The sequence below is a fragment of the Vigna angularis genome, chromosome 1, assembly GCF_016808095.1.
Source record: "Vigna angularis cultivar LongXiaoDou No.4 chromosome 1, ASM1680809v1, whole genome shotgun sequence".
NCBI classification, from domain to species: Eukaryota; Viridiplantae; Streptophyta; class Magnoliopsida; order Fabales; family Fabaceae; genus Vigna; species Vigna angularis.
This window is the reverse complement of record NC_068970.1, coordinates 11,563,303-11,589,064: the sequence shown is the minus strand read 5'-3', so window position 1 is coordinate 11,589,064 and position 25,762 is coordinate 11,563,303. Positions and strand designations below refer to the sequence as shown.

The window sequence follows — 25,762 nt, the reverse complement described above, 5'->3', positions numbered from 1 at the left end:
TACCAATATCAGCTACACAAAAAAATCAAGTAAAGAATCTGGACCTCAGTATACTAAATGGTACATAGATCTCAAAATCAAAAAATATTTCAAAAGCCATGGTTATTATAAAATAAAACGGGTGAAGTGATCATTTTGAAATAAATAAGGGTACAGAGGACAAGAAGACCAATTTTGACCTTCCCTTGAGACTCTTTTTGTATCTCTAAACCAACTTTTCCTTCGAGAAAGGGATCATATAGAGCAACGGTCAAACAGTGATGATTTACATTTCAAATGTATAGAAGAAAATTCAGGATTATATTTGAGGTGCAGTTTACATACAAGTTGAAGATCTAACTATGAGTCCACAACAAAAATATCTATAAATTATACTTTCCAATATATTACCTAAACAATGAGATCATTCAGAAATTGGAAATGACACCCTCAATAATGAAGACATTAACTAGAATAAATCACCTCAGACTTATGTGACATGATAGTTGTTCTGCAACATGTTAACTACCACTAGGCAAAGTAGCCTTCCTGTTGCAGGTACCAAAATGCACCCTGAGCCGCACTCTCTGCAGCATCTTTCTTTTTTGACCGAGGTTCGCCAACAAACTCTAAAATCGTATCAGGGACCTCTTCTATCTCCAAGGTCATCTTGTAAGTGAATCTAAAAATGGAACAATAATAAGGTGTTGTAAGGGATAATTTTCTTATGTCTTTTCTATGGTTCTAGTTATCATCGATAGCTACTTCTCAACTTCTACCAGTGGATGAAATAAAGATAGAGTCAAATTCCAAACAAGCTTAAACCTGATAGTAATGATGTTAGAGTCTCTTGTCGTATACCAACAATGAAGATTAGGAGAGAGAAGTATATTAAAATTAGGGAGGAGGTACTGCAATTTAAACATGTAATGTCCTTTCCTATCCCAGTTACATCACAGGCTAAACAAATTTCTAGGCCAATTAAAAAATTAACAAGGAACTCACTGTTTGAGGTGAGCTGGTCCCTCTTCTTTGCAGCATTCAAATGAAGGAGGTTTCCAACAATAAGCAGCACACAATTCATACAGTCGTGATCTTGAAGTTCCTATTTGCAAAGAATATAAAAAAGCAGTCAGGATTAACAAGACCTGGGCTCAGTGAGAATACAATGATTTTACACTACCTGCCCCTGATGATTCACTACTGCAATGATTTTCAGATATTTCACTGAGCTTTTCCCTCATAGAAGATTGAAGCACTTGACCAACACGTTTCACGCATGGAGAGCATATTTCATCTGTATTTGGGATACGTCGAATTTCTGGGTTTGATTTGCTGTACAAATCTGCAGTTACCATTATATGCTTGGCAGTATTGGTATCAGTTACATCAATGGGAGTTTCATCATAGCCAATAAGTTTTGGTTCCATTTTAGAAGTTGATTCCAGAACTTCTTCCAAAGTTTTTGACTTTGCTTTCCACCCTTGAGCCTGCACATCCATACCCATTACCGCTCAAATCAATTTTTAAAATCAAACAATACATAGCTCCTGGGCTTGTAGCTGGGGAAGATAAAAATGCATCTCTCCAATTTTTTTTTTTTTATAATGACAACAATCCAATACTAGGCTTCTGGACTTTGTGTTTAACTCCCACCTCATTTATTTTAAAAAAAATCTCATGAAATTATTGGAAAAGTCCAAGTCCTCCATTGATCAACAATAGAATGTGAAAAAAGTATACAAATAAGAAACAACCGCCGGCTTAAAAACCAATTTTGTAGAGTTGAATCGGGTACAAATCTAATTTAAGATGGTACAAGAGATAAATCCCAATTTCAAGAAAAATGGTTGTTGAAAAATGAAAAAGAAAACTATAATTGTGTTAAGGCAGAGGAGCTTGGAACATACTACTTTCCATCAAGTGCAAACCGAAGTATATAAAGAAATTGACAAAAAATAAAACACCATTCACTAGATGACTCTACAGAATACCTAAAGAAGAAAATTATAATGAAATTTTCTCTAGTGTTTTAGACAGATCAAGTGGCCAATCTCCTAAAATAGCAATTCAACACCATTATTCTGAGAGTGTAAAGCTCCAAACGAAGAAATAAGAAACATCTTAGACTTCAACACTTGTTTAAAAAAATAACTAGAGTATTTAAAAGTTTAAAGGTGATAAGCACAATTGATTTCAGAACAGTACTCACCTGGGGTATCACTAGACAACAAAGAAATGTAAATTCTATGGAGTTGAGTTGATAAAAAAAGGATGATAAACATACAACTAAACATAATTGTTTTACCTTGAACTTTGAAAAAAGTATCAGTGAAGCAATTCTACAAGCCTCCTTTTTATTTTGGCCAGTCGCTGAAGCTGTTTCACATACATTATTCCCACTTGCTTTCGCTTCAACTGTAAACGTTTTAGTCAGTTTTGATGGCACTGGCAGAAACTCCAACTCCAAATTATGAGCTTGGCAAAGTTCTCGCAAATCCCTAATAGGACTCAGCTGCAAGCTTGATGAGAATTTCATGATTGGATCCAAGAACGAAGTCATAATTTTCCAAACTTTGTTCAAATTGAACCCAGTATCTAGAAGGATGGCACCAACACAAGATTCCACTACGTCACCCAGTGCCTGAAGCAATCAATGATGTCAAATTTATAAATCGTATTTTTTTATGCAAAATAGAAAAGAAAGACATACCTATCAGAAAAATATGAGATGCATAGAATCTAATGATAAAAAGACTCCTAATGTTCTTAGAAGAGTTACTCATGACCTTAATTAAATCCATCTTATCTCAATTGGACAATAAAAGACTCCTGGGCTTTCCTATCCAGCATTCTCTGGTTGGTTGTGTTTTTTTTTTGTGATTTTTGAAAAAAATATTGGCAATCATTTGGATGGTTGGGGTTTGAAAAAAATAAGGTTCTCTTTTAGTATTCCATTTATTTTGCTCTTTAGTATTCCAAGTAAGAATAATGGCAGGTAAGCATCTTGAGGGTGAGTGGATCCCATCACCTAACAACAGGCATCTATGGCAGAATAAAAATTGAAGGTGTTAAAACAAGAAGTAAAATAATGAAAACTTCACAGATGTGTGGTGACTGTGTTTGTGTGTGTGTGTGAGAGAGAGATAGAGAGAGAGAGAAAGTAGAACATTATTCCAAATAAAATAGACAAACCAAACTTCAAAATGGATCCAGATGCTTTACTAACTTCATCTGAAATTGGTAAATGTATAATAATAATAGCAGCAACAGCACCAAGGTGTAGCAAATTTGTATAAAGGCTGTACTATCTACCTTGGGACATTTTGGCCCTTCTTTAATGCCACTATCTGTTGAAGGACTTCGAACGTAGTCTACATACTTTTTTATCGCCTCAGACAATCCATTTGAATCACATAAAAGATATTTATCAAAACTGCGATCTACTGCTACACAGGCAAATGCCTTGTTGTTAACAGACAATGATCTCAAATCTGTCAATTGACCAGGCTTTAGTTTGGGATAAGCTGAGAATAGATATGAAGCAATCAAATAATCCAGGACAGCATCTCCAAGAAACTCCAATCGCTGCAAAGAATTATTACATTTAAAAAATTAAAGACCAAATATCTCACCCGAATTCAAAGAACTATAAAGTAAAGGAAACTAGTTCTTTTATGAAGTCAAAATCAGGAGGAAAAAGAGAAGTTGCACAAACCTGATAACAGCCTCCTCCAAGCTTATTGTAAGAAGGGTGCACAAATGCCTGGAGAAGCAGACCCTTATGTAAAAATTGATGTCCTAGCTTACTTTCAAGAGAAGGAATGTCTACATCAGAAGAAAGAGGGAAATAGCCAGCACTTGCTATGCAAATATCAACCACTTGTAAAGCTTCAAAACCAACTTGTATGCCAATCCAAGTAAGAAAGGCAACTGCGGCTTTAAAGCCACTGTCAACTAGGAATGCTCCAACCAGAGCTTCCACCACATCAGCAACTGTTTTCTTATGTAGCCAATGATGATTTTTGTTACATCGGTTTTCAGTTACTTTTCCTTGCTCTTTAACAGAATTTGCACAAAAGTGTATGCTTTCTTCAGTTTCTTTACAACAAATTCTTGGGCAAGGACGGCCTAATGCATAAAATTGAGAGGGATCAAATATCTGATCGCATATATAGATCTGCAAGAGAGAGCAGGGAGATAAGGATAAAGATTGAAGACAATAAATATAATTATGAATCTTAAGAAAGTTGAGAGAGAAAGTGTTCTATCAATAAAAAAATGAAAGATTACAATACAAAATTTGTGTGTGTGTAGACATCATGACCCAGGTTGAATGACTCAGACTAATATAATAGTACAACCTAATTACATTAACCCATTCTAAAGCCAGATTTCAAGATAGAAAAATGGTATCCAGGTTATAAGCCTTACTAAATTGTTTAGTCAATCTCTATATTTAAGTTCAAGGGGTACTCTGGTGCCTTTAATCGTCAGTTATGATTTGTAGTGGGTTTGCATTTATTGGGAGTATCTAATATACAATAACATATCCAGTATTGGCAGTTATGTTTAAGAAACTGAATGACAACAGTGTATAAAAATTATTGATGACAGTCATGCATTAGAAGTAGATCCTAAAAATGGCCCTGTAATTAGACCAGTATGTTTTTATTTGCAGGTTGTGGGTAGAGAATACTCATATGAGAGACTTTTGTCTATGGACAAACTGTTTTCATTTATACACTGTGTAGAGTGAGTTGAGCAAGAATTCAATGAGATAGAAACTTTGAGTTCTAATCACTAGCTTATAATGAATTTTGTTGTAGATGTACATTGAAGTTTGTTAACTCTTCAAATGATGCAGGTTACTTTTTGTGTTTGATTCTTTCCTGGTTTTTTTCCTTCGTTTACCATCTCCAAATCGTTTGTGACTTCTTACTGTTATCTTATTTGATTTTGTTATGGTAGATGATTTTACAGTCAATTTGTTCAGTTATTTCCAACACAATTCCGTTGACCTCTTTATTTCCACCACTATTGCTTCCCGTAACTAGTTGTGGAAATTTCAACCTCATCTTCACTCATTATTATCATCAGCCATACTGTAAGATTGACGAAGGAAGTGACCACTTTTTCTTCATATAATTTCCAAAGCTCTTCTTTCACATTTTTTGAGTTTTAGTGCAAGCGACAACATTGTGTTTCTTTGCCATTAGATGTTCTTTTGCTTTGGTAATTCTACTTCATAATTTTTCCACAATAACTGCAAATGGATTGTGTTCAAGTTTGATTCCCAGACGACAACTCTTTCCAACTCAAGTCATTTCTATGGGATGTTCTTGAACTAACCTGTTAAATTGCCATTGTAGTTGTTGAAAAGTAGGAGATCAATTGTTTCAGAAATTCCGAGAATAAGTATTGAGTGGAAAAAAACAACAAAAATTAGGGGGTAAAGGTAGTGCTAAAAGGAAAGGAAATAGAAAAGGAAAGACTTGCAGTGGAATGACTACAACAACATGGTGGTAGCACGACAGGTACAACGGACAACAAGTTGGAATGGCAATAGCATGACAACAACCATAGGACGAAACAATATGGGATGATGGAGCTGTGGGATGTCAACAAATGTGTGACAACAACACCACACAAGCATGAGAGGTCACTAGGTAGGACAGCTTCGGGTCTAGGCTGGGATGCATTAGGCTAAACTTTCTCCTATTGATGTTTGGATTTGGATCAGATTATATTGCCCAACCCTCTTTTATATAAAAAAAAAACTATTGGGCCGACACAATACATGTAAACACAATACATGTAGTGCCTTGGGTTGGGTTGCACAAACTCAAGCCTTATTCTTCTTCATTTTGCAAGGGAGCACTGTGCAGTTCACAATTTCCGCTATGGTTGCTCCAAACCGCCATGCAAGTTCGCCACAATCATGTGGCTGTGGCAGAAACAAAGACTCTAAAATCAGGAGTAAATCTGCCAAATAAACTCCTAATTCCAATCCCTTAATTTTATGAATTTTCTAAAAACAAATCTATATTTATTAATAGAATCAATCTATATTTATTGTACATAGTAAATGCATAATATTTATATCCATATTTTGATGCTTAGTATAATTTTACCTGCAAATTGCGCCCAATGGCCAACTTCAACAAATTGGAATTATTTACAGCATTGGAACGCCTTTTTGTTAGGTCTCCTTCATGAAAGCTGTCATGCACGAGAAAAAAATGGCGTGCAACAACAAATTTAAGGAAAGCATCACCAAGTACTTCAAGTCTTTCAAGGGAAAAGCGCTCCTGACACTTCTCAGTGGTGAGAGCCTCTAAAACCTAGTAATATGTTCACAATTGTTGGATAATACACTAATGAGAAAGTAATGTAAACAATACATTTAATTTAATAGGACTTACTCTAAGGGCACTAACTTCGGCTGCCTCGGGAAAAGAAAAAGATAGCAATTGCTTTAGTTCAATAGCCACCAGCAAGTTTCCAAGTCGATGCATAATTGAGGGTAGCAAAGATATGGAACTACCAATATCCTTCGAAAAGCCTATTATTTTCAGTTCACATAGCTCGGGAGGTAAATAAATTAAATATTCATCCAGCTCCTGTGGTTCTGTCATAGACATTCAAAAGTTACAAACATTTATATAAAATTCTGATGAATTTATCAGCGTACAATACAAATCCGAACATAGTCAATGTGCACTTTTTAAATTGCCATCCCAAAATCATAAAGAAACCCTCACAGGGCTCACTGTTAGAAATGAGAATATCTTCATTATTTATAAAAGAATCAATTCAGAGCAATCTTAATAATGAATTTTGGATTTTTTGTGAGAAGAGAGAAACAAAGTCAGTATTTTCTGAATATCCTCAAGTGATTTATCTATATATAATCAGATTGGGATCAAGATACATTGAACCCAATTAATACTACGCTACTTGGAAGATATAGAACATCAAATGCTCTTATTCCAACAATCCCCCTCAATATGGAGGATAAATGGTTTTTATTCCCAGTTTACATATTATTCTTTCAAAATTTGGACTGTGCAATCCTTGGTTCAGAATATATGCAAGTTGACCTGTGAAGGTACATATGGAGTACAAATAAAACCCTACAGCACTGAACAGAACTATAACCTATGTTGATTACTGATCCATTATCACAAAAGAGCTTCATAGGTTCATCCCAATTAATCTTCAAGCCTTCTATGACATAATCCAGCCTAAGCAATTCCCAAATACCTTGTGCCATAGCTAAAAAATCAGTTACATCACTAGATATAGCTAAAATATTTAGTTTTTTACTCCTCCAGATTACCAAGTTTCCTCCAACAAATGTATAATATCTTGACATGCAGATGACGTTGTGGCAACAGCTCAAGGATGGAGAGGCACATGACAGCTGTTAATTTTGCAATAGAAGAGTTGCAATGATACGTTCATGACATAATGTACTGTGATGCCCTGGTCACAGTGACGTGAGGCTTGTCATGATAGCTTGACTAGTGGGAAAGAGGAGAGAAGAGGGTGAAGGGGAGTAAGTGATGGTACCATCACAGTGGCGCAACAAAGGATCAGCACACAAAAGATGAGTGAAACCATAAAATCTAATTTGAAACTATAAATCTAGAACAGTAAAGTTAAGGGTTAAATATAGATGCAATTAGGTAGCAAAAATATTAATTTGAACTAAAAATCTGATGCATTTGCACAATTATGATGTTGTAAATTGGGCTTTTGGGTAGGCAAAGCAACTATGCAAGTTCAGGTTGAATTTATCCCACTCTATCCCAACAAAAGATGAGGCGAATTCTGGTTTAGGATTTAAAATTATAAAAACCCTCCGTGTTGGATATCAAGCCAAGAATAGAAAAGCCCATATCCAGCTATTTCCTAAATTCACAAAGCAAATATTATAATTAATTATACACCTATAATTGAGGGAGTAATATTGTGGGTTGCACATGACAGTTTTGATTTCTTTCCGTTTCTGTAAATCAGATAATTTATCCCTAATTAAGGTCCTGATTTGCTGTAACCCTAACAGTTATTTATGCTATATCTATCACCGATTTCAGTATATGGGAATAAACTTATTTCCATGGTATCAAAGCAAGCTTTCTGAATTGTAACAACAAAGTTTATTCCCATATATTGAAATAGATGATACAATGACATAACTAACTTTTTGAATTGTAAAAACAAAGTGTGTTCCCATTACCGACTGAAATACCCAATATGACCAATACTAATTTGTAACTCAATGTCGAGAACTCTATCCCATGGATCTATTCGCATCTTCCTCCCAAGGAAAAGAAAAGAAAGATCTTATAAATCAGTTTTGCAAAGTTGAATTAGGTTTAAAGTCCACTTCCTAATAAAAGAAAAACAAGAGAAAATCATGTTTAGTGGAGAGACTGATGGCATGTCGAAAGATTTGCACTTGCAGCAAGAGGACCCCAAAAGAAAAACAGTGGATGATGTGATCACTTTGAGACAGTTTTGGTATATCATGATTTACTTTGTGGAGTCTCCTGGTCTGTTTTTTTTTGGTCAGATTTATTTCCTAATGTTGCTGCCTTACACATTCCATGTCTTTCAAATATTTCATGGTTGTAGAAGTGTTAACAATTTTTCTTTTTGATTAAAACAGTTCCAGTCAAGATAACATATTCAATACAGTACCTGCATCTTCACGCTTTCGGTTGTGTAGCAGGTTGTGCAAATTGGGGAGTGGTTTCACATGCAGAAGTGGTTGTTTTGGGTATTTGAGATGAATGGAAAACCTGACATCCAAGCATGCACATTTTTTTGTCAAATAGCATAAGCAATATATGATATTCCAACTTGTATGCATACACATTACAGATATCTAACTAAATCAGTTAATCAGAAATGTTAAAGATGCCCATAAATATGAATGTTTTCACCAATATAGAAGAATCGAGTATTCAAAATTGAAATGGAATAAGAATTAAGCTGTAATAATAACCAGATACCCACTTTTCAATTAAGTCATCCGCGTAGCTTGAAGTGCCTGATTCTTTATGAAGACTAAATCCAGTCTTTTCATAATCAATATTTGTGACAAAATAAAATGTCCTTTTATGTGGTGCATACACTAAACTATTCTCCACATCTCTTACACTTTTGTAACCATTGGCAAGCTGCAGGTGAATATCAAAAGGGATTTTTCTTTTGTCCATAGTATATTGTGGATGCCTGAAGATTGGTGACCAAAGACATCTTTTCACTGTCTTCCAATCTACTTTCATGGCATTTCCATATTCTTGCAGTACGACCGGAAGCAAAAGGTAGAAGGTCGATGAGCTTGTCTCAGCTTCAGCAGTCAAACCCAAGTCTACAGTCTCGGCAACAAATTCTAATCTATCCAGAATAATTTTGAGGAACATTTCTTGAAATTTCTCTGCCATCTTAATCTGCAGGATGGAAAACTCCAAGCATTAACTTAAATTCTCTGTTTTTATTTTGAGAAAAAAATGTCATTTACCTCATCTTTGTCAAATTCTACAACTCCAAATGGGAGAAATTTTGTCATCACGGATCGACCATGAGCAAGATGTAGATCAAGTTCCAATTTCTCAGCCTCCATTGGAAGACGGGCCATGATGAAAAGACCAAACTCTTTGTAGACCCTATCCACTGGACATGGACAAAATTTTATGTAGTACGAGTTGAGATGGACGATTTCATCCTTGTTTGTCCATGACTGACCAAAGGCAGAAGGAACCAGCATCTCATGTAATTCCCCTCTTGAGATGGCATCTGCCAAAAAAGGAAAATAAATATTGTAGAACACAACATAGTGACGTAGTTACATTTACAGGCATAAGTTGATAAAAATCCACATGGTAATAGTATTACATCTGAAAACATAAAAATTTTCCCATTAGAGACTATAAACAGTTAAAGATGCAAGAAGAATTTTATTTGATCCATTTTGGTATGAAAAACTTCACACAATCTTCCAATCATGTGTTACAGCATCACAAAATGAGTTTGTAAGAATAACTAACTAAGAGGAAATGTTCTAATGATCTGGCAACACATGATTTGATAATGATGGTGTAGAAGTTTATACACTGACAGTATGATTAACACTAAATCCATAGACACGTATGTTACAATAATAATTACCAAAATGGGATTATGTAGAATTTCAAAAGACTGAAAATGATTGGTATGGCAACATGCTGGATAAGTCATTCTACTTAATACGCTCATTGACCACCAAATATGCTCTACAGTTTGTAAGAAAATACAACTTAAATGGTAAACTTTTGCCAACCCACTGAGACAATGAAAGTATTGGCTAATAGAAATGAAGCTGAAGTTTGACCTTCACATTCATCTTCATCAGTAGAGCCAGAAACCTGTTCTTCTGGCGCTGCATCATCTTCCTTTGGCAAGAGAAAATTACTTAAAGCACCTAATTTATATAGTTCTTCTATTGCTTTCAGACAAGCATCTCGTTTGGAAGCCTCCATAGACAACTGTGGTGCACCCAAAATTTGGTGTATTGGTGCATTGGAAGGCAATCTTATGTGGCAAACAATTCCCTCTGAATCATCTAAGAAGTAAAAATTTGGCTTGGGGTCAAAATACCTGCAAAGATAGATATATTTTAAAACACTGTTTGTATCTTATTTACTTGAAACGCCTTAGTTTTGTATATAATTTGGATAAAAATTAAAACAAGGTCCAGTTTAAATAAGTTCATACTCATCATGTGGAAGCTTTGAACAATACTGGTGAAGCAAGGAGATACTATATCCAGAACTAACAGAAGCACCAGTCGACTCAACTCTGAAAATATTTTCCTCAGGGATAATGAATGTCTCATCAGATGTTCGAAAAGTAACTTCCATATTCATTCGGTATTCATCTTTCTCAAAACCATCAATTATGTCAAGCTCCTTCTTATTACGACTGCAACAAGAGGAAGTTTTCAAAAATAACCCAATGGATGGGTTTGTTTAAATTACTTCAGAAATCTATCAACAAGAGTACCTGTCCACCAAAAAAGCATATTCAGACTGAGGCATGCGTGCACGGCCTCTTGACTGTATAAAGCTGGCAACAGTTTCTGGAAGATCAAAACGTATGACGAGGCAACATGTCTGAATGTCAAGTCCTTCTTCACCAACTTTGGTTGCAACCAACAAATTCAACTGTTAACAGCATGAGAAACATTGGCACGCACATTAGTGGAACTCAACTATCTGACAAGCTAGGAAATATATTTACATATTTAAGCCATGATGACATTTATCTTTTTCCTCAGTATGCCATCCACCACCTTTAACACCAATAATGCTCAAACGTATGAGCAGAAAAGTTAGGCATTATATATTTTACATAACTCCCCCAGTATCTCCCAATCATTCGATAGTTTTGCAATATAAGATACATTTAACATTCCTACAATACGTTTAATGCCTTGTTTGCCTTCTGCGGATTGTTTGCAGCTTGTTTCTTTGTTATCAAATTCTGTTTGTTTTTGTAGAGGATCTTGCAGCAAGTATGCTTGGACTATTCCACAACATATATGTATTATTAGGAACCTTTTTGTTATACTCGTATCATATCTTTGTTATTAGATGATATCAAATCTCTTCTATTTATTGTATTGATTTTTTTTCTCAATAACAACAAGTTCTCATACTGCCTTAGAAAGACATGATTTCAACTCAATATTTCTCTCTTCCCTATAGTTTTTATCAAGAAGAATCCAATCAACTTTATTCAAGATGTTTGTCTTCCCAAAGAAAACTAGCTAGGCACTATGTTTTGTCAAGACTTCAATCGGCAGCATCCAGGAACAGCTACTATAGTGTAGAGAAATCATTTCCAAGAAAAGGTGCTAAAGTGAGCAAAGACCATAAATGAACACTCTTCTCACTATAATGAATAATCAGTTAAAATCAAAGATATCCTATGACAATGAGCAACCTGTACACGCATACACACGTGCATAGCTTAATTCAGTTATTGAAACGAAAACTAGCATATGGGATAGTAAAGGCTATCACATTCCCACAATAAAGAGAAATCCAAAAGTAGTACCTCTCCAGAGCGAAACTTGTCAAGAATCATGTTCATGGTTTTACGGGACATACTCTTCAACCCAGAATGTACTCCTACTAGATAATCACTCCTCCATTGTCTAAGAAGCTTGAGCTTCTGAAGTATGTATGATAGGGATCTCGCAGTCACAATTCGATTCACAAAAATAATACATTTCATGTTCTTTTGCAACCTGAAGTTGGAACATGTCATCAAAATTTGCCCAAATGTGTTAGCTTCTTAACCTAATGACAATGAGACATGTGCTATATGAAAACATGCATTAAACAGCACAATTTGTCAACCTAAAGGTGGAGAGTATCCCAAAGAGTCGTAAAAGCTTAGCTGAGAAAAATGGCTCTTTCAATATTTCCGAAGAAGATAAATCATCAGATACATTGTCACCTACAGAAAACATGTTTAGTTGCAATAAAATGAAGCATCTATCCAACAAGAAATCTGTTTTAAACATATTGTAAAAACTAACAAAGAAAAAACTAATTCAATGCTAGATAAATGTTAGCCTAATGTTGAGAAAAATAGATGGCTATAGCACCCAGAAAAGAGAAAACCTACTAACAGCTGTGGTGGTGTGATTAAAAAACACCAGTTGATGTCAAAATACCTTTAATGCACTGTGAAGTAAATAGTTCAGCAACCTGAGCAAGATAAGTGTCACACACAGAGTCATCACTTGAATTTCCTTCTGCCTCCACCAATTCATGCCTCTCAGAACGATCACCACTCAGAAGAATATGACTAGCCTTGGAAAGTTAACACATATTAGAGAAGGAAACAGTAAATATGATGGAAAACCACAGGAATGGACAAAAGAAAACAAAGTGCAAAAGGATACATTATAACTAGACCAAAACCAAAGAAAACATATAATCAGAAGACTTGTCTAAACTAAATTTCAAATAACATCCCTTATCTTTAGATATCACATCTACACTAGCAAAATCAATTGTAGAGGGGGGAACCAACAAAATGGAGCAAATTACAGCAAACTATTATGTATTATTATATATAGATTATGCTAAAAAAATTATTGACTAAATAATCTATTTTTAGTCAAATGGCTACAGAACTAAAATTTATAATCAAGAGTCTTACTTGCAGTGCTCCCCAAATGCCAAGATTCTGTAAACAGAAAACCACATTATCATGCATTCGGTTCAGAAGTTTCTTTGTATTCATCAGTTTCTGGTGATCTTCTGAACTTCTACCAAGGGTTGCTATGCACTATAGAAATAAAATTATGAAGTGATCAATAAACTTTATTTATCTAGTCTTCTTAAAACTCATAGCAAAAGTGCACCTGGCGTTTAATTTCTTCAATTTTCAAGTACATGCTAGTTTCCCCACTTGCAGTTGAAGCATAGTGATATATATTAATTACAGGAGTGGTCACAAATGATTTCAATTCCTTGTCTTCAACAGAGTAAACCTACAATCAGATTCAAAGCATAAGAGATTGGTAACAATGGCTGGTATCTAACCAGTAGCACAACTACCATGCACTTTGCGTACAAGGTAAACATAAAGAATTCAGAAGAGTTCAGGACCAATATCTTTCTATGGAGATCAAATACTACATTTTCACAAACTTTAGCCCATGCAAACACTTGACCAATACACAGCTTCAGCCCTTATATCAATGGTTTTACAATGAATATCTCTCTTGTACAGGAAAGGGCAGAAAAATGAATATCTTTCAACAGACACAAATGCTCATGGATTTAAGTATTTCAACGTGTTGTACAAAATAGACCCTACCTTAGCATCAAGCATATGTTCAAGACTGTTGATGCTTCTTGCCAAATTTGCTTCACTAGAAGCTCCTGAAAATGCAAAGAACCAGCAAATTATGAAATTGTGACAAGGATTTGACATATTTGTAATAACCTACACTAAGTATTCAGTAATCATGCTTATTGAAATAAGCACAGTCAATATGAAATGTTCAATTATCAACAATGTAGGCAAACTTTAGGGTAACACTCAAGAAAAACAGACAAATGGGATATAAAAACAAAAAAAAAAGATTAATATGGTGGAACCCCTAGGTAACAATTAATCTTTTTAAGATACAATATTAAAATAAGTTCATTTATATGTATAAACAGAAAGCCAACTGGTACATTTGAAACTGCACACACATGCATATCATTTATTATTTCCTGGTTAAGAAATAAAAACAAAGTTAAAGATAAACACTAAAAAGAACTTTTTTTGGCAAGTTGTTTCATTTGTTTTACATGGGTTTGGTTTGGTCTCCTCATGTTTTTTATTTCTTTGTTTTTCTTTTTGTTTAACAAATTTTCATGTGATGAATGTACATAGTGATGCCTAACATGAGTTTTATAAAAAAATTGAACTAACACTAAAATTTTCCTTAAAAATTTCACGTCAATACTTCTAAAGTTTATATAAAATGACAGGAACCTTAGTCTGTCCCTTTCGCTCCCTCCCAGTCCCACACTTAAGAACAAAGGTCCCCCACATCAAATAGTTTTCTTTTTCTCGTCACATCCAGTCCAATTATATGGAAAATGGACTAATAGTACCTTTCATGTTTTTTGCCAGCAATGTATAAAAATTGTCATTTAGTAAAAGAATTGGATTAAATTCTAATTCAACTATATGCAATAATGGATTAATAGAGCCTTTCAATCTTAAGTCAAGATATTTTATGTGTTTTGCCAGCCATGTATAAAATTGGATCAATAGACCACAACCTGTCAGAAAAACTATTTCTAATTATCTATAGAGGAGCAATTGTCCTTAAATAGAATACAAAGACTTCATAACCCAAAATCCCAATTTATGATAAATATGATTTATTCCTACAATTCAGGACCAATGATCCTGTACAATAAATATAAAATATATTGTCAGCCTATTAATCATAATTATAGACTGTAATTAAATATCTTAATTATGTAATAAAAATTGTACAAGGAAATATTTGCAGTATAAATTAGAGGATTCTGACACTTTCCCTCAAATTGGTGAGTGAATGTCATTTTATTAATACATTTACAAGTTGATTGCCAGAAGATAAGTGGATTGGGGCCATTATCCAATTTCTCCTTTGCAAAGTGTTTGTCTAATTCAAAATGTTTGGTTTTATCATGTTAATCTTGATTATGCCCAACACAGCTGTCGTTGCAATACAATGGGGAGACCAGACTAAGTGATGGTGAAAAAAATGGCTGGAAAAAACAACTACGAACAATGTCGGAAATAACAAAGTTTTTGGAAAAAAAAAAATAGCACCAGCGGACAGTGGATTCACTGGAGAGGCAAGGATTAACCTTAGATCTAAATACCATGTTGAAATAAAAAGAAGAGTGATGCTCCCTCCACCACCTCATCTTCTCCCTACACCTACCCAATTTTTTTAAATTCCAAATTTACCTTTTTTTACTTTTTACTTTTACCAATTTTATTTTTTATTTTTTAAAACCCTAATCTCTCTCTTTCACTTGGTGTCTTTCCTGTATAACATTTTTCAGAAATAAGCAGTTATCTTTAACCGAAAAAACTTCCCCAAACATCCAAATTATTAATGCTAGCATCAATTTTATATATTCCACACATTTTTGTTTCATTAGGGGGATCTGGAGGGAATGGAAGGTGGTTTATAATTTTTGGATTGCACAAACTAAGTTGTCCAAAGATTTTATTTTATCTTTCATCCAAAAACAATAAATTTTGGCTACTCTACCTAATGAACCAAACAAAGTGACATTTTCCACTCCACCCCTTAAACCATAGAAAACAAGCGGACCTCTCTTCCTCTCCCACCCCTTCCCTCCTTAAAATCATATGCAAAGACCTCAGATTGAAGTCATCACAAGCTGTCCCTCCATAACTAAAGGACAAGTTTCCACAAGGGTAGGCTTTTGTGAGTGTAACTTCCACTCACTTCTAAACAGTTAATTAGTTGTTTCAGTTTGGTTTCTCACTGGCGTGTCTGTTACAAGCCAAGGGATGGGAAGAACCGTGTAGATGAATAAATTTTGTATCAATTTTGAATATCTTAGAAGGAGATAATGAAACCCAGGAGATAATGAAACTCAGGATATCTTATACAATATTAAAGATAACTTCACATTTTAGGGATCTTATCTGTTTAGGAACCTTATCTTATTAACATTTCTAGTAAGTTGTTTGTTTGTTCTTTATTTGATTAGAGGTAGGAGCCTAATGCTCAGTTTAATTTCTGTGCTCTATATTTTGCATCACAGGACACCATAATACATCATATCAATTCAATTTTAAAAATCTATTCTCTATTTTCCTCCTTTTTTACCAAAATCCTGTAATTTAACAATATTGAAAGGTAATTAAGACTAGCAAATATTTGGGCTCTTATTGACACTATTTTTTTAAATTAAAAATTGTCATATTACCTTTTCCGACAACAGGGGATGCGGTCATGCCAAATATACGAGGAACCTTTGAAGAATTACTATTGTAGAAAATCTGACAGATTGTCAAACTAAATATTGTCAAAAGAAATATTACGGAAATGGAGAGATTTTATGGAGAAAATTGTGTAGCTCCATTTTGAATATTGAGTTGTGCATAAGTACAGCATACTTTCATGATTACTGCATAAGCATGGTTGCTTTTGACTTGAGCATGATGACATTCATCAAATATCAAAAGTGCAATCATTTCCATCATGATGAAACAATGAGATAAGTTGTGCACTAATATTTGTGGGGTCATAACAAGAACCTGAAGGGGAAAAAAAAACATGAGGTGCAATTTTAAAAACTAGAAACTCCACTAGATTAAAATTAAACCAGACAGATTTTAAGATTCTAACACAGCAAGAGAAATTTTGAATATTTTGTCTGAAAAAAATTGTAGGATGCACAATAAAATCATTTTGAGAGAAACAGGAGTTGATTTAACTAGCATTGTCACCTCATATTGTCCAATCTCCTGTTCCCAGTCTTGATGCCGTTTCAAGCGCTTGGAACTTCCACAGAAAATTCCAACCTTAAAATCAGTAGAGTCTGCTATAACCTTTGCTTGCTATACATAAACAAAAAATAGACTTCAGAATCCACATGATGTGGAATTGACCAACATAATAAAACTAAAATTTGGTGAAAGATTAACACAAGAACAAATCAATTCGTCCAATAATTATATTTATCTAATAGAATAAGAATAGCAGCTCACCTGATGAACTAAAGCAACAGTAGGGGCAAGAAAGACACATATGTTCTTCTGCGGTTTACGAATCAAATGGCCCATTTCATGCATAAGAAGCACAGCAATATGAGTTTTCCCACACCCTGTCCCTAAATATACAATTATATTTTCCTCCATAGCTTTTTTGCACAACTCCAACTGATACCTTCCAAAAGAAAAAGTATTCATAAGACTCTTGGAGTCTCAGAAGCAAGTGACAAGCACAGTCAAAACCACTCTTCAGACATTGATCATCATGCATTAACTTAATAGTCCAAGAGAACAATTACTTTTCAAAATAAAATGCTCGGATGAAAAGTTCACAGAAACAAGAAGTTACACTGCATAAACAATAAAACTTACTGACTCAATTAAATAGTCACAGAAACAAGAAGTTACACATTTCTTTACTCTACTCTATTTCTCATCATCCAAACAAAAATAACCAACTCACCACAACAGTAAACACCGCCATGCAATAACGATCAACCCCACATAATCTAAAGAACTAAACCCCACTAACCCACTTGAAGAATAAACATGTCCTGGCGAAGAAGATAATCAAAAGAAAAAAGGGGTGGCGAAAGATACTTACTTTCTTGCAATTTTTCGGGGATCTTTCTTGACTGTGTCATCGTCAAGTTCAACTTGGGAAAGACCGAGGAACAGTTGTTGATTGGAGAGACTTAAAGAAGGGTCCATGGAGGGTTGGTCGCCCACCACAGCCGAGGACTCTCCGTCAGGCATTACTCGATTATGATGGGAGGGCTCAAGGGATCAAAAATCTGAAGAGAGAGACTTTTGAGACTTTCAATTCCCAAAACTTTTTTCTTAAGGAGTAAGCAGAGAACTACCTTGGTAAGCACGGTCACTGACTCTTGTGTGACCCAACATTGATTCTCTTTCTTATAAAGTCTCTCTTCTTTCTTTTGTTTCCAAGACGCGCATGAGATGACACACGCATGAGATGACGCATGATTTTTTACATTTATTTAATATTATTTTTTATTTATATTTTTAAAAATATAAAAATTTATTTTTTATAATTATTCTATCTTTATAATACATTTGAAATAAATATAAATTTGTATTATTCTATCATGGATTGAATATTATTCTCATAACTTACACAACTAATTGTTTATAAAATTAAGTTTGATTTCATCTGTTACATTTTGTTTTATCAATTCATCTTTACATTGATTTTCATTTTTAGTTTATTTATTGAACAAATTTGCACCAAACTTATAGTTGATAATTACTTTTTTATTATAAAATAAATATCTCTATGACAAAAATAAATTCATTGAAATTTCGCTTTTATATTTATTGACAGAGAAATATCATCAAGTTATTAAACTAGAGAAATTACATAAACTTCTTGATTGACTCGAGCTACTGTAAAGTCGATCTATAAATTTATAAGAATTTACTTTAAATAAAAAGTTATTAAAATATTTAAATAATATAATGTTGTTGTATAAGATGTTATAAATATTTTTTTAAAATTTTATTAAAATATTATTATTATTATTATTAATTGATCATATTATATATTTTAAAATATTTTTATATTTTCCTAACTATTATTATTTTTTATAATATATCATATTTAATATAACAGACACCAGGTGTCTGAAATTTGAAAGCGAAAGACCTAGACCCAAATGAGAAACCCTTCACTTAAGTTTCACCTTCTATAACTAGAGCATCACGAAGGTCGATAGAGCAAAGAAGGAGAACTACAACTAACGCCACCAAGACCAGGCTGCTAATGCGACCACTCACGAACGCGACCACCTAATACAACCCGACCAGCAACCTGCGAACCCTAACAAGAGTAGAAACGGGGTCGTTTTTGGTCTAAGGAAGAAATCCTCTTGACTCATCAACTCGGTTGCAGACTCGCGAGTTCACCGAGTTCGTCTACCGAGTTCAGAGCAAGTCTACCGAGTTTTCTCAAAAAGAGTTTGTTTCCGAGTCTAACTCGTCCAGGGTGAGTGTAAAAGGTAACTAGGATGAGTTATCTCGCGAGCTAGATAACATGCATGTTACTCTATGACTAGTTTGAAAATTGAACAGCTCCAATATGTCCAACTAGATCTGATTCTTACACTTTTATTTGTGTGTCCGTTCAGATAAGTAGAAAAGTAGATGATGAGTGTAAAAGGTGACTAGGGCTGAGTTAACTCGCGGGCTTGATAACATGCATGTTACTTTTGGACTAGTTTGAAAAATGATCAGCTCCAAATATGTCGAACTAGACCTGATTCTTACACTTTTATTTGTGTCCGTTCAGATAAAGTAGAAAAGTAGATGGTGGGTGAAACGGGAAAGTTGTTTGGTTTGGGATGTGATCCAGTAGTGGGATCACTGACTTCTTCAAAGAAGAAGGAATACAGGGTTACAAATCGTCTCCAGGAGGGAAAGCGTCCTCTATATGCTGTTGTTTTCAACTTCATAGACTCCCGCTATTTCAATGTCTTTGCCACTGTTGGTGGCAATAGGGTACCTCTATTCTCTCTTTTCTTTCATCTCCCTTTTATATTTTCATCCCCAACTATTAACCTTTAACACTTTTTCTTGTTAATTCTTCAGGTTACAATTTATCAATGTCTTGAAGGAGGAGTTATTGCTGTTTTGCAATCTTATGTAGACGAAGATGTAAGTCAACTGACTAACACTACTCTTCTCTCTAGTTAGCTCTTCATTTCTCTAGGTATGCATATATATATATATATACTTCAACTTCTATATGTTTTGATATAGAACAGAAGGATGAGTCTTTTTACACAGTGAGTTGGGCATGCAATGTTGATGGAACTCCATTTGCTGTGGCTGGAGGAATTAACGGGGTTATCCGAGTCATTGATGCTGGCAATGAGAAGATACACAAGGTATTATTATTACAGTAGTGAAGTGATCATTAAATTTTTCTTTTTTTATTTTTCCACTCTTAAAAAGTAATATACAAATAGTTTTGTACATATTTTTGAATGCATTTTATTACCAATATTTCTTTATTTATAAAATGATGAGTACATATAATTTATTGCTATATAAACTAGAAATTGTATGTAATTACCTTCTTTAAATATTACTTTATTTACAAAAAAAAAAAAGTAAAGATTATTTAATGAAATTATATAAAATCACTGTTGTTAATATATTAAAATAAAAAATAAAAAATAAGTAATTACCTTATTTATTAGAGTAGAACATAGGTTTGATTGGATAACAACTGGCTTGTCCCCATTTTGATTATTTCTTACAGTAAGAAAGTTACCCGTTAACACAGTTAAGAAAAACAGTTGTCATACTAAAAAACAAAACAAATTGCCCCTATAAACGGTTTTCGCCCAATCATTCCACTTGTATCCTCAGTCTTACCTAGCTCAATCATTCTTACATCCTCTTTCTTACCTAGCCAATGCATATTCCTTGATATCATCATTGCTTCTTCTCCGGGAAAAGAAGTTCCTGACACCTATACCTTCTACCTTCATGCGACATTGCTTTATCAGGCTTTTATCCATTGCGGGAAATTCTCCACTGTTGCCGTCTATAGGAGTTTGGGCGTGTCTCAATCCCATTATGGCTAATCATTCTCTCGGACCAGCTACTGATCATCACCTTGGTCGGCTTTTATCTCACCAACTAGCTAATCAGACACGAGCCCCTCTTTGGGCGGATTCCTCCTTTTGCTCCTCAGCTTACAGGGTATTAGCAGCCAAATCCAGTTGTTATTCCCCTCCCATGGGTAGGTTCTTACGCGTTAATCACTCGTTTCTAGTTGTTATTCCCCTCCCAAGAGTAGGTTCTTATGCGTTACTCACCCGTCCACCACTGGAAACACCACTTCCCATCCGACTTGCATGTGTAAGGCATGCCGACAACTTTTATCCTGAACCAGGATCGAACTCTCCATGAGAAATTAGCCCTCCATAGGTTATGTAAATGTGAAAGTGCTCTTCAAATAGTTTAGAAAGAAAATAACACACAAATAGATGACATGGTAATTTCATAATGACGGAAGAATATAGGAACACAGTAAGGAATTGAAGAACATGGGAACAATTAGAGTTAATAAGGAAAACTAAATAAATGGAAAGGAAGACTTATTGGAAGATGTAGTTCAGATGCAACCACCCCCACTTTGGAGATCTCAAGATGAGTAATAGAAGTAATAGACTTAGGAGATCTCAAGATAAGACTCAATAACAAATAACTCCTCTCTCGAATTTGATATAGTAATTCAATGTGTCAAATACAAAGGAGGGGTGACCTATTTATAACATAGAGTCCTCTCTAGTTTCCAAGGGGGAGGGAGATTCAAAATTCAAAATGTGGTGCCTGTAGTGGATGTAGCTAATGTCATGGTTTCCACATTTGCACATATGAGAAATATGTGTTGAGCTCTCTTTAGCCAAGCCAAATATGCAGGGTAGACATCTAGGGTTTTTGATTTTGCTTTATGTGAGCCCAATTTATTACAAAAAAAAGAAAAAAGAGATTTATCTACCTCTAGTTTTATTATGCAAGCCCATAGAAGACAACCTGGAAGAGAGACAACATAGTGAGAACAACTGATGTATGTGCAATGCTCCTAGTGGCTACTGATTCTTTTGGAAATGGTTAGACCTGGGTCCTAAGCTGACTGATCCTGAGTCATGCTCGTGATAACAGTCCTGCTGAGGGATCTCTACTACTCATGGCTTCATCAAAATGTGTACACCAAAAAGCAGTTGTGAAAGTGCATTGTTATTATTAATTGTTATATTATATAAAATCATAAATACTATACTGAAAGAAATTGAGAACCTGAAACGAACCTAATTATCTTAATTTTCAATATTCTTTATTACCTTAGCCTTTTGATAATTTTTTTAGGTTTTTATGGCTAAACTAACTATAGTTAATGGTAATAAATAAAAAGTAACACTAAGAACAGGGATCTAAAAATAACAAAAAAATATTGCAAGAACTAAAAACAAATATAATCCTATTTTCAGGAACATAATAAAACACATTTAAGTCAATTTTTTATTCAATAATGTTGATAATATATTGTGTACTAATCCCTACTTCTACCTTACATGATGTCATCTCGTAGCAGAGTTTTGTTGGCCATGGAGACTCTGTAAATGAAATCAGGACTCAAACATTAAGGCCATCGCTTGTGATATCTGCAAGCAAAGTAAATTTCTTCTCGATATTTTCACTATTCAAGGAATCCCTTGTTTTTCAGTCAGTGACATGACATCTATGATTGACCAGGATGAATCTGTCCGCTTGTGGAATGTTCATACTGGCATATGCATTTTGATATTTGCTGGAGCTGGAGGACATCGTAATGAAGTTTTAAGTGTTGTAAGTGTATTCTTCATCTAATATTTCTCTCCCTTTTCTTGCTTAGTTACCTATTCTTGTTGATAATATAAGATTTGGATTTTGGAGATTAGCACAACTAATTTTCTCTTTATTACTATAGGATTTTCATCCATCAGATATATATCGCATTGCTAGTTGTGGCATGGATAACACTGTAAAAATATGGTCTATGAAAGGTAATATATATTAGTTTTATGTTTGCTGCAGTGCTGCTATTAGTTGAGAGAAATAACTTACTACTAAGAAGTACTCTCAAGATCGGTTTTAACTTTTGAGAGAAATATTTTGAATTGAAATGGTTCAGAAATTGATATGTTATAATTCAATTCCACTTTCCAGTCAACTGGACAGATTCTAAAAGTTGTTTATTGGAATGATAATCCAGATAAGGATATTGCATAACCTCTTGGTGTTTGCATTTTTGTGCAACTTTTTCACTTTTTACTGATACTGCAATTTATTGATACTTGTCCATGATACAAATTATTACTGATTATGTATTTCTTTTCTAACTTTATCCAGCTAGAATGATATCCTATCCAGTAACAAAAATAATGGCATTCTAAGTAATGGAGATAATAACAAGAACATAAATGTAACTATGTTGGTACTAGCTTGTTTCATCAGTTATAATCTTAAGTAAAGGATTAGAAGAAAGGTGTTTTCCCATAAATAGGGTCGGCTACATGGATCAAATGACACCATTGTATCATTTGTTTCAGAGAGGCTATTAATCTCCCTTAACCCCTGTTTATCCATCTATCATGTCCTACTTGTAATCAACTCTTGTTAATGGATTTGACAAGTTGTTTTTTTGTATCTTTGATATTTGTTACATGATAACATGGAAGCTGCAAGTAATAATTATTTTTGTTAAATGTTGAAAAAATCTTGTGTGGAAAATGATGCCTCTGTCTGTTTATGCACTGAGTCAACTAAAATAAGTAGTTTGGTTGAAGATTTCATAGTTGGGTCCCACTACCATGCAGCAGTGTCCTGTGCACAAACCAAATTATATTCCATTTATGGTTGTGAAATTTTTAGTAAACCTACCAGTTGTATTGTCTATTTCATTTTAATCTATCATCTTCAATATTTTACTGCAGAGTTCTGGACATACGTAGAAAAATCATTCACTTGGACAGATCTTCCTTCTAAGTTTCCCACAAAATATGTCCAGTTTCCGGTAAACAACAGTTTGCTTCTGGTACATAGCCCATAGTTTCAATTTTTTTCTTATTTCTACTAATACTAGCTGTTCCTAATTTCAGGTTTACAATGCTTCAGTTCATTTAAATTATGTTGACTGTAATAGGTGGCTTGGTGATTTTATCCTCTCAAAGGTGAGTGGTTGCTAAGTATCAGACTATTAACTAGATCTGGTGGAAATTTAATGTTAGATCTGTTGTGTGGGAAAAAAAGGGTTCCTAAATCACTAGTAAGGTATTTTTTAAATTATAAGGGGAAATAAAAGTAAACGGCCCTATAATAATTTGGAGATAAAAAGTTCTAAAGGTGTTTAGGCTAGTTCTCCATTTTTGTTACTACAATTGGTCATAATTATAGTATTTTTTTAATTTAAAACTCCTCTGATTCATGGGGTTACTTACTAATTCCTTAAGTAATGGATTATGTTTCGTTTCCAGAGTGTTGACAATGAAATTGTCTTGTGGGAACCTAAAGTGAAGGAACAAACTCCTGGGGAGGTTAGTTATAATTATCATCTTTTTTCAATTATATTTTAATGTGTAACTTTTAATCAGCTTCACTTTTTCTTTTCTTTTTTCATTTTTTTTGTGGATGTCTAGGGTGTAGTTGACATCCTTCAGAAATACCCTATTCCCGAGTGTGATATCTGGTTCATCAAGTTTTCTTGTGATTTCCATTTCAACATAGCTGCTGTGGGTAAGGATATCTAATTGCATTTTTCTTTTAAATTGATTATTTTCTGTAGTGTGTGCAGGGTAACTACTACAGTGACACGAACTACGTATTACACAACTTGTTCATAACAGATTTGTGACAATTTGGACTAGTTCTTTGCCTGCTAGAGTTTAGTTCTATCCTATATTCACTTTTTCTATTCTCTGATTCTGCCAGGTAACAGGGAAGGGAAGATTTTTATTTGGGAATTGCAGTCAAGTCCTCCTGTACTTCTTGCAAGGTTTAGTTATCTATCAATACTATTTAATGTATTTTCATTTTATGAGATTCTTAAGCTGCTGAGTCAACTTGTTCAGGTTGTCACATCCTCAATCAAAATCTCCAATCAGACAGACTGCTACATCTTTTGATGGAAGGTATTTTTCTTCATACATTGATGTTGCTGCTTATAATTTTGATGCAATGTTGTCTTTTTCTTTTAACCCTAGTCCTTTCTTGTGTTTGTTGTAGTACTATATTGAGTTGCTGTGAGGATGGGACAATATGGCGTTGGGATGAAGTTACAAACTCCTCAACCTAATCTATCTCTGTTTATTCTAGTATGATGTACCAAGATCAACTCATTAAATAATTTACTTTAGCCTGGTGAAACCACGAAAATGTTTGCTCTTAAGTTGTGTGATTTCTCGTTTGAAATTTGACAATGCAGAAGGATTTCTACTACCAATCCTATCATCTCTACTGACCTTCTCAGAAGAGAAAATTTTGTCATTGTCTAAGTTAATGCATATCATCATACCATCAGTAGAAGATTATGAAAGGAATAATTAAGGCTGTTTGTCTAGCTCACTTAGAAAGTATTCCCATAAATCACACTTTCCAACTCAATTTTTCCCAAAGTAAAAAGTTATTTTCCCATAAATCACCGGTTATTTAATAGGTTTTAGGTTTTCAACTTTCCTATTAGCCATTTCATCACTGAATATACTCTTATGGTGATAGTTGTGTTGATTAAAGCATGATCATACTTTTTGTTTTTAAAATGTCGCCCTTACATTCTAGCCTGCATGTATATATATGTTTAGATAAGAGGAAAAATGGAAGAAAAAAAATGAATAATGATGTTATTTTGTTACAATGAAAGTCAGGAAAGGGACAGAACTTCAAGAAAAATAATTGT

The 25,762-nt window shown here is 34.1% G+C and overlaps 2 protein-coding genes across 10 annotated transcripts; one reads left to right on the top strand and one right to left on the bottom strand.

The window, feature by feature from the left end:
- Positions 1-239: 239 nt before the first annotated feature.
- On the bottom strand, positions 240-18,214 carry LOC108345389 (dicer-like protein 4). 5 transcript variants are annotated; one of them, XM_017583997.2, is made up of 26 exons: positions 18,162-18,214; positions 17,903-18,092; positions 17,296-17,473; positions 17,035-17,145; positions 16,702-16,842; positions 16,512-16,584; positions 13,870-13,934; positions 13,412-13,540; positions 13,207-13,335; positions 12,716-12,854; positions 12,396-12,495; positions 12,091-12,283; positions 11,035-11,195; positions 10,747-10,953; positions 10,364-10,629; positions 9,515-9,789; positions 9,007-9,443; positions 8,689-8,789; positions 6,405-6,610; positions 6,114-6,323; positions 3,698-4,159; positions 3,295-3,567; positions 2,288-2,623; positions 1,163-1,469; positions 985-1,084; positions 240-661 (listed from the first exon to the last, which is right to left on the bottom strand). In XM_017583997.2, exons 2-26 carry the CDS (start codon positions 18,052-18,054, stop codon positions 511-513), a joined length of 4,902 nt encoding a protein of 1,633 aa, XP_017439486.1. In that variant the 5' UTR covers positions 18,055-18,092; positions 18,162-18,214; the 3' UTR covers positions 240-510. The 5 variants fall into 5 exon arrangements, with proteins under 5 accessions (XP_017439486.1, XP_052734014.1, XP_052734021.1 ...); XM_052878054.1 differs by having other exon boundaries at positions 13,207-13,233; positions 17,903-18,198; XM_052878061.1 differs by lacking the exon at positions 10,747-10,953 and having other exon boundaries at positions 17,903-18,198.
- Positions 18,215-18,950: 736 nt separating this feature from the next.
- On the top strand, positions 18,951-25,309 carry LOC108320466 (polycomb group protein FIE1). 5 transcript variants are annotated; one of them, XM_017553009.2, is made up of 14 exons: positions 18,952-19,316; positions 19,607-19,815; positions 19,906-19,971; positions 20,082-20,204; positions 22,421-22,504; positions 22,585-22,677; positions 22,799-22,874; positions 23,805-23,884; positions 23,970-24,041; positions 24,345-24,404; positions 24,507-24,603; positions 24,799-24,862; positions 24,939-24,998; positions 25,093-25,309. In XM_017553009.2, exons 2-14 carry the CDS (start codon positions 19,624-19,626, stop codon positions 25,160-25,162), a joined length of 1,137 nt encoding a protein of 378 aa, XP_017408498.1. In that variant the 5' UTR covers positions 18,952-19,316; positions 19,607-19,623; the 3' UTR covers positions 25,163-25,309. The 5 variants fall into 5 exon arrangements, with proteins under 5 accessions (XP_052736734.1, XP_017408498.1, XP_017409201.1 ...); XM_017553712.2 differs by having other exon boundaries at positions 18,953-19,303; positions 22,424-22,504; XM_017552270.2 differs by having other exon boundaries at positions 18,953-19,303.
- The last annotated feature ends 453 nt before the right edge of the window (positions 25,310-25,762 follow it).

Excerpts from the sequence above, each read along its gene's own strand:
- LOC108345389 (XM_017583997.2), bottom strand. The coding sequence starts at position 18,054 with ATGCCTGACGGAGAGTCCTCGGCTGTGGTGGGCGACCAACCCTCCATG. Across the intron at positions 12,855-13,206 it reads GCATTTGGGGAGCACTGCAA|GCTAGTCATATTCTTCTGAG; the intron begins GTAAGACTCTTG and ends TAACTTTCCAAG. Across the intron at positions 12,496-12,715 it reads TACTTCACAGTGCATTAAAG|GTGACAATGTATCTGATGAT; the intron begins GTATTTTGACAT and ends TGTTTTCTGTAG.
- LOC108320466 (XM_052880774.1), top strand. The coding sequence starts at position 19,624 with ATGGTGGGTGAAACGGGAAAGTTGTTTGGTTTGGGATGTGATCCAGTA. Across the intron at positions 20,205-22,420 it reads GCAATGAGAAGATACACAAG|CAGAGTTTTGTTGGCCATGG; the intron begins GTATTATTATTA and ends GTCATCTCGTAG. Across the intron at positions 22,875-23,804 it reads AAAAATATGGTCTATGAAAG|AGTTCTGGACATACGTAGAA; the intron begins GTAATATATATT and ends ATTTTACTGCAG.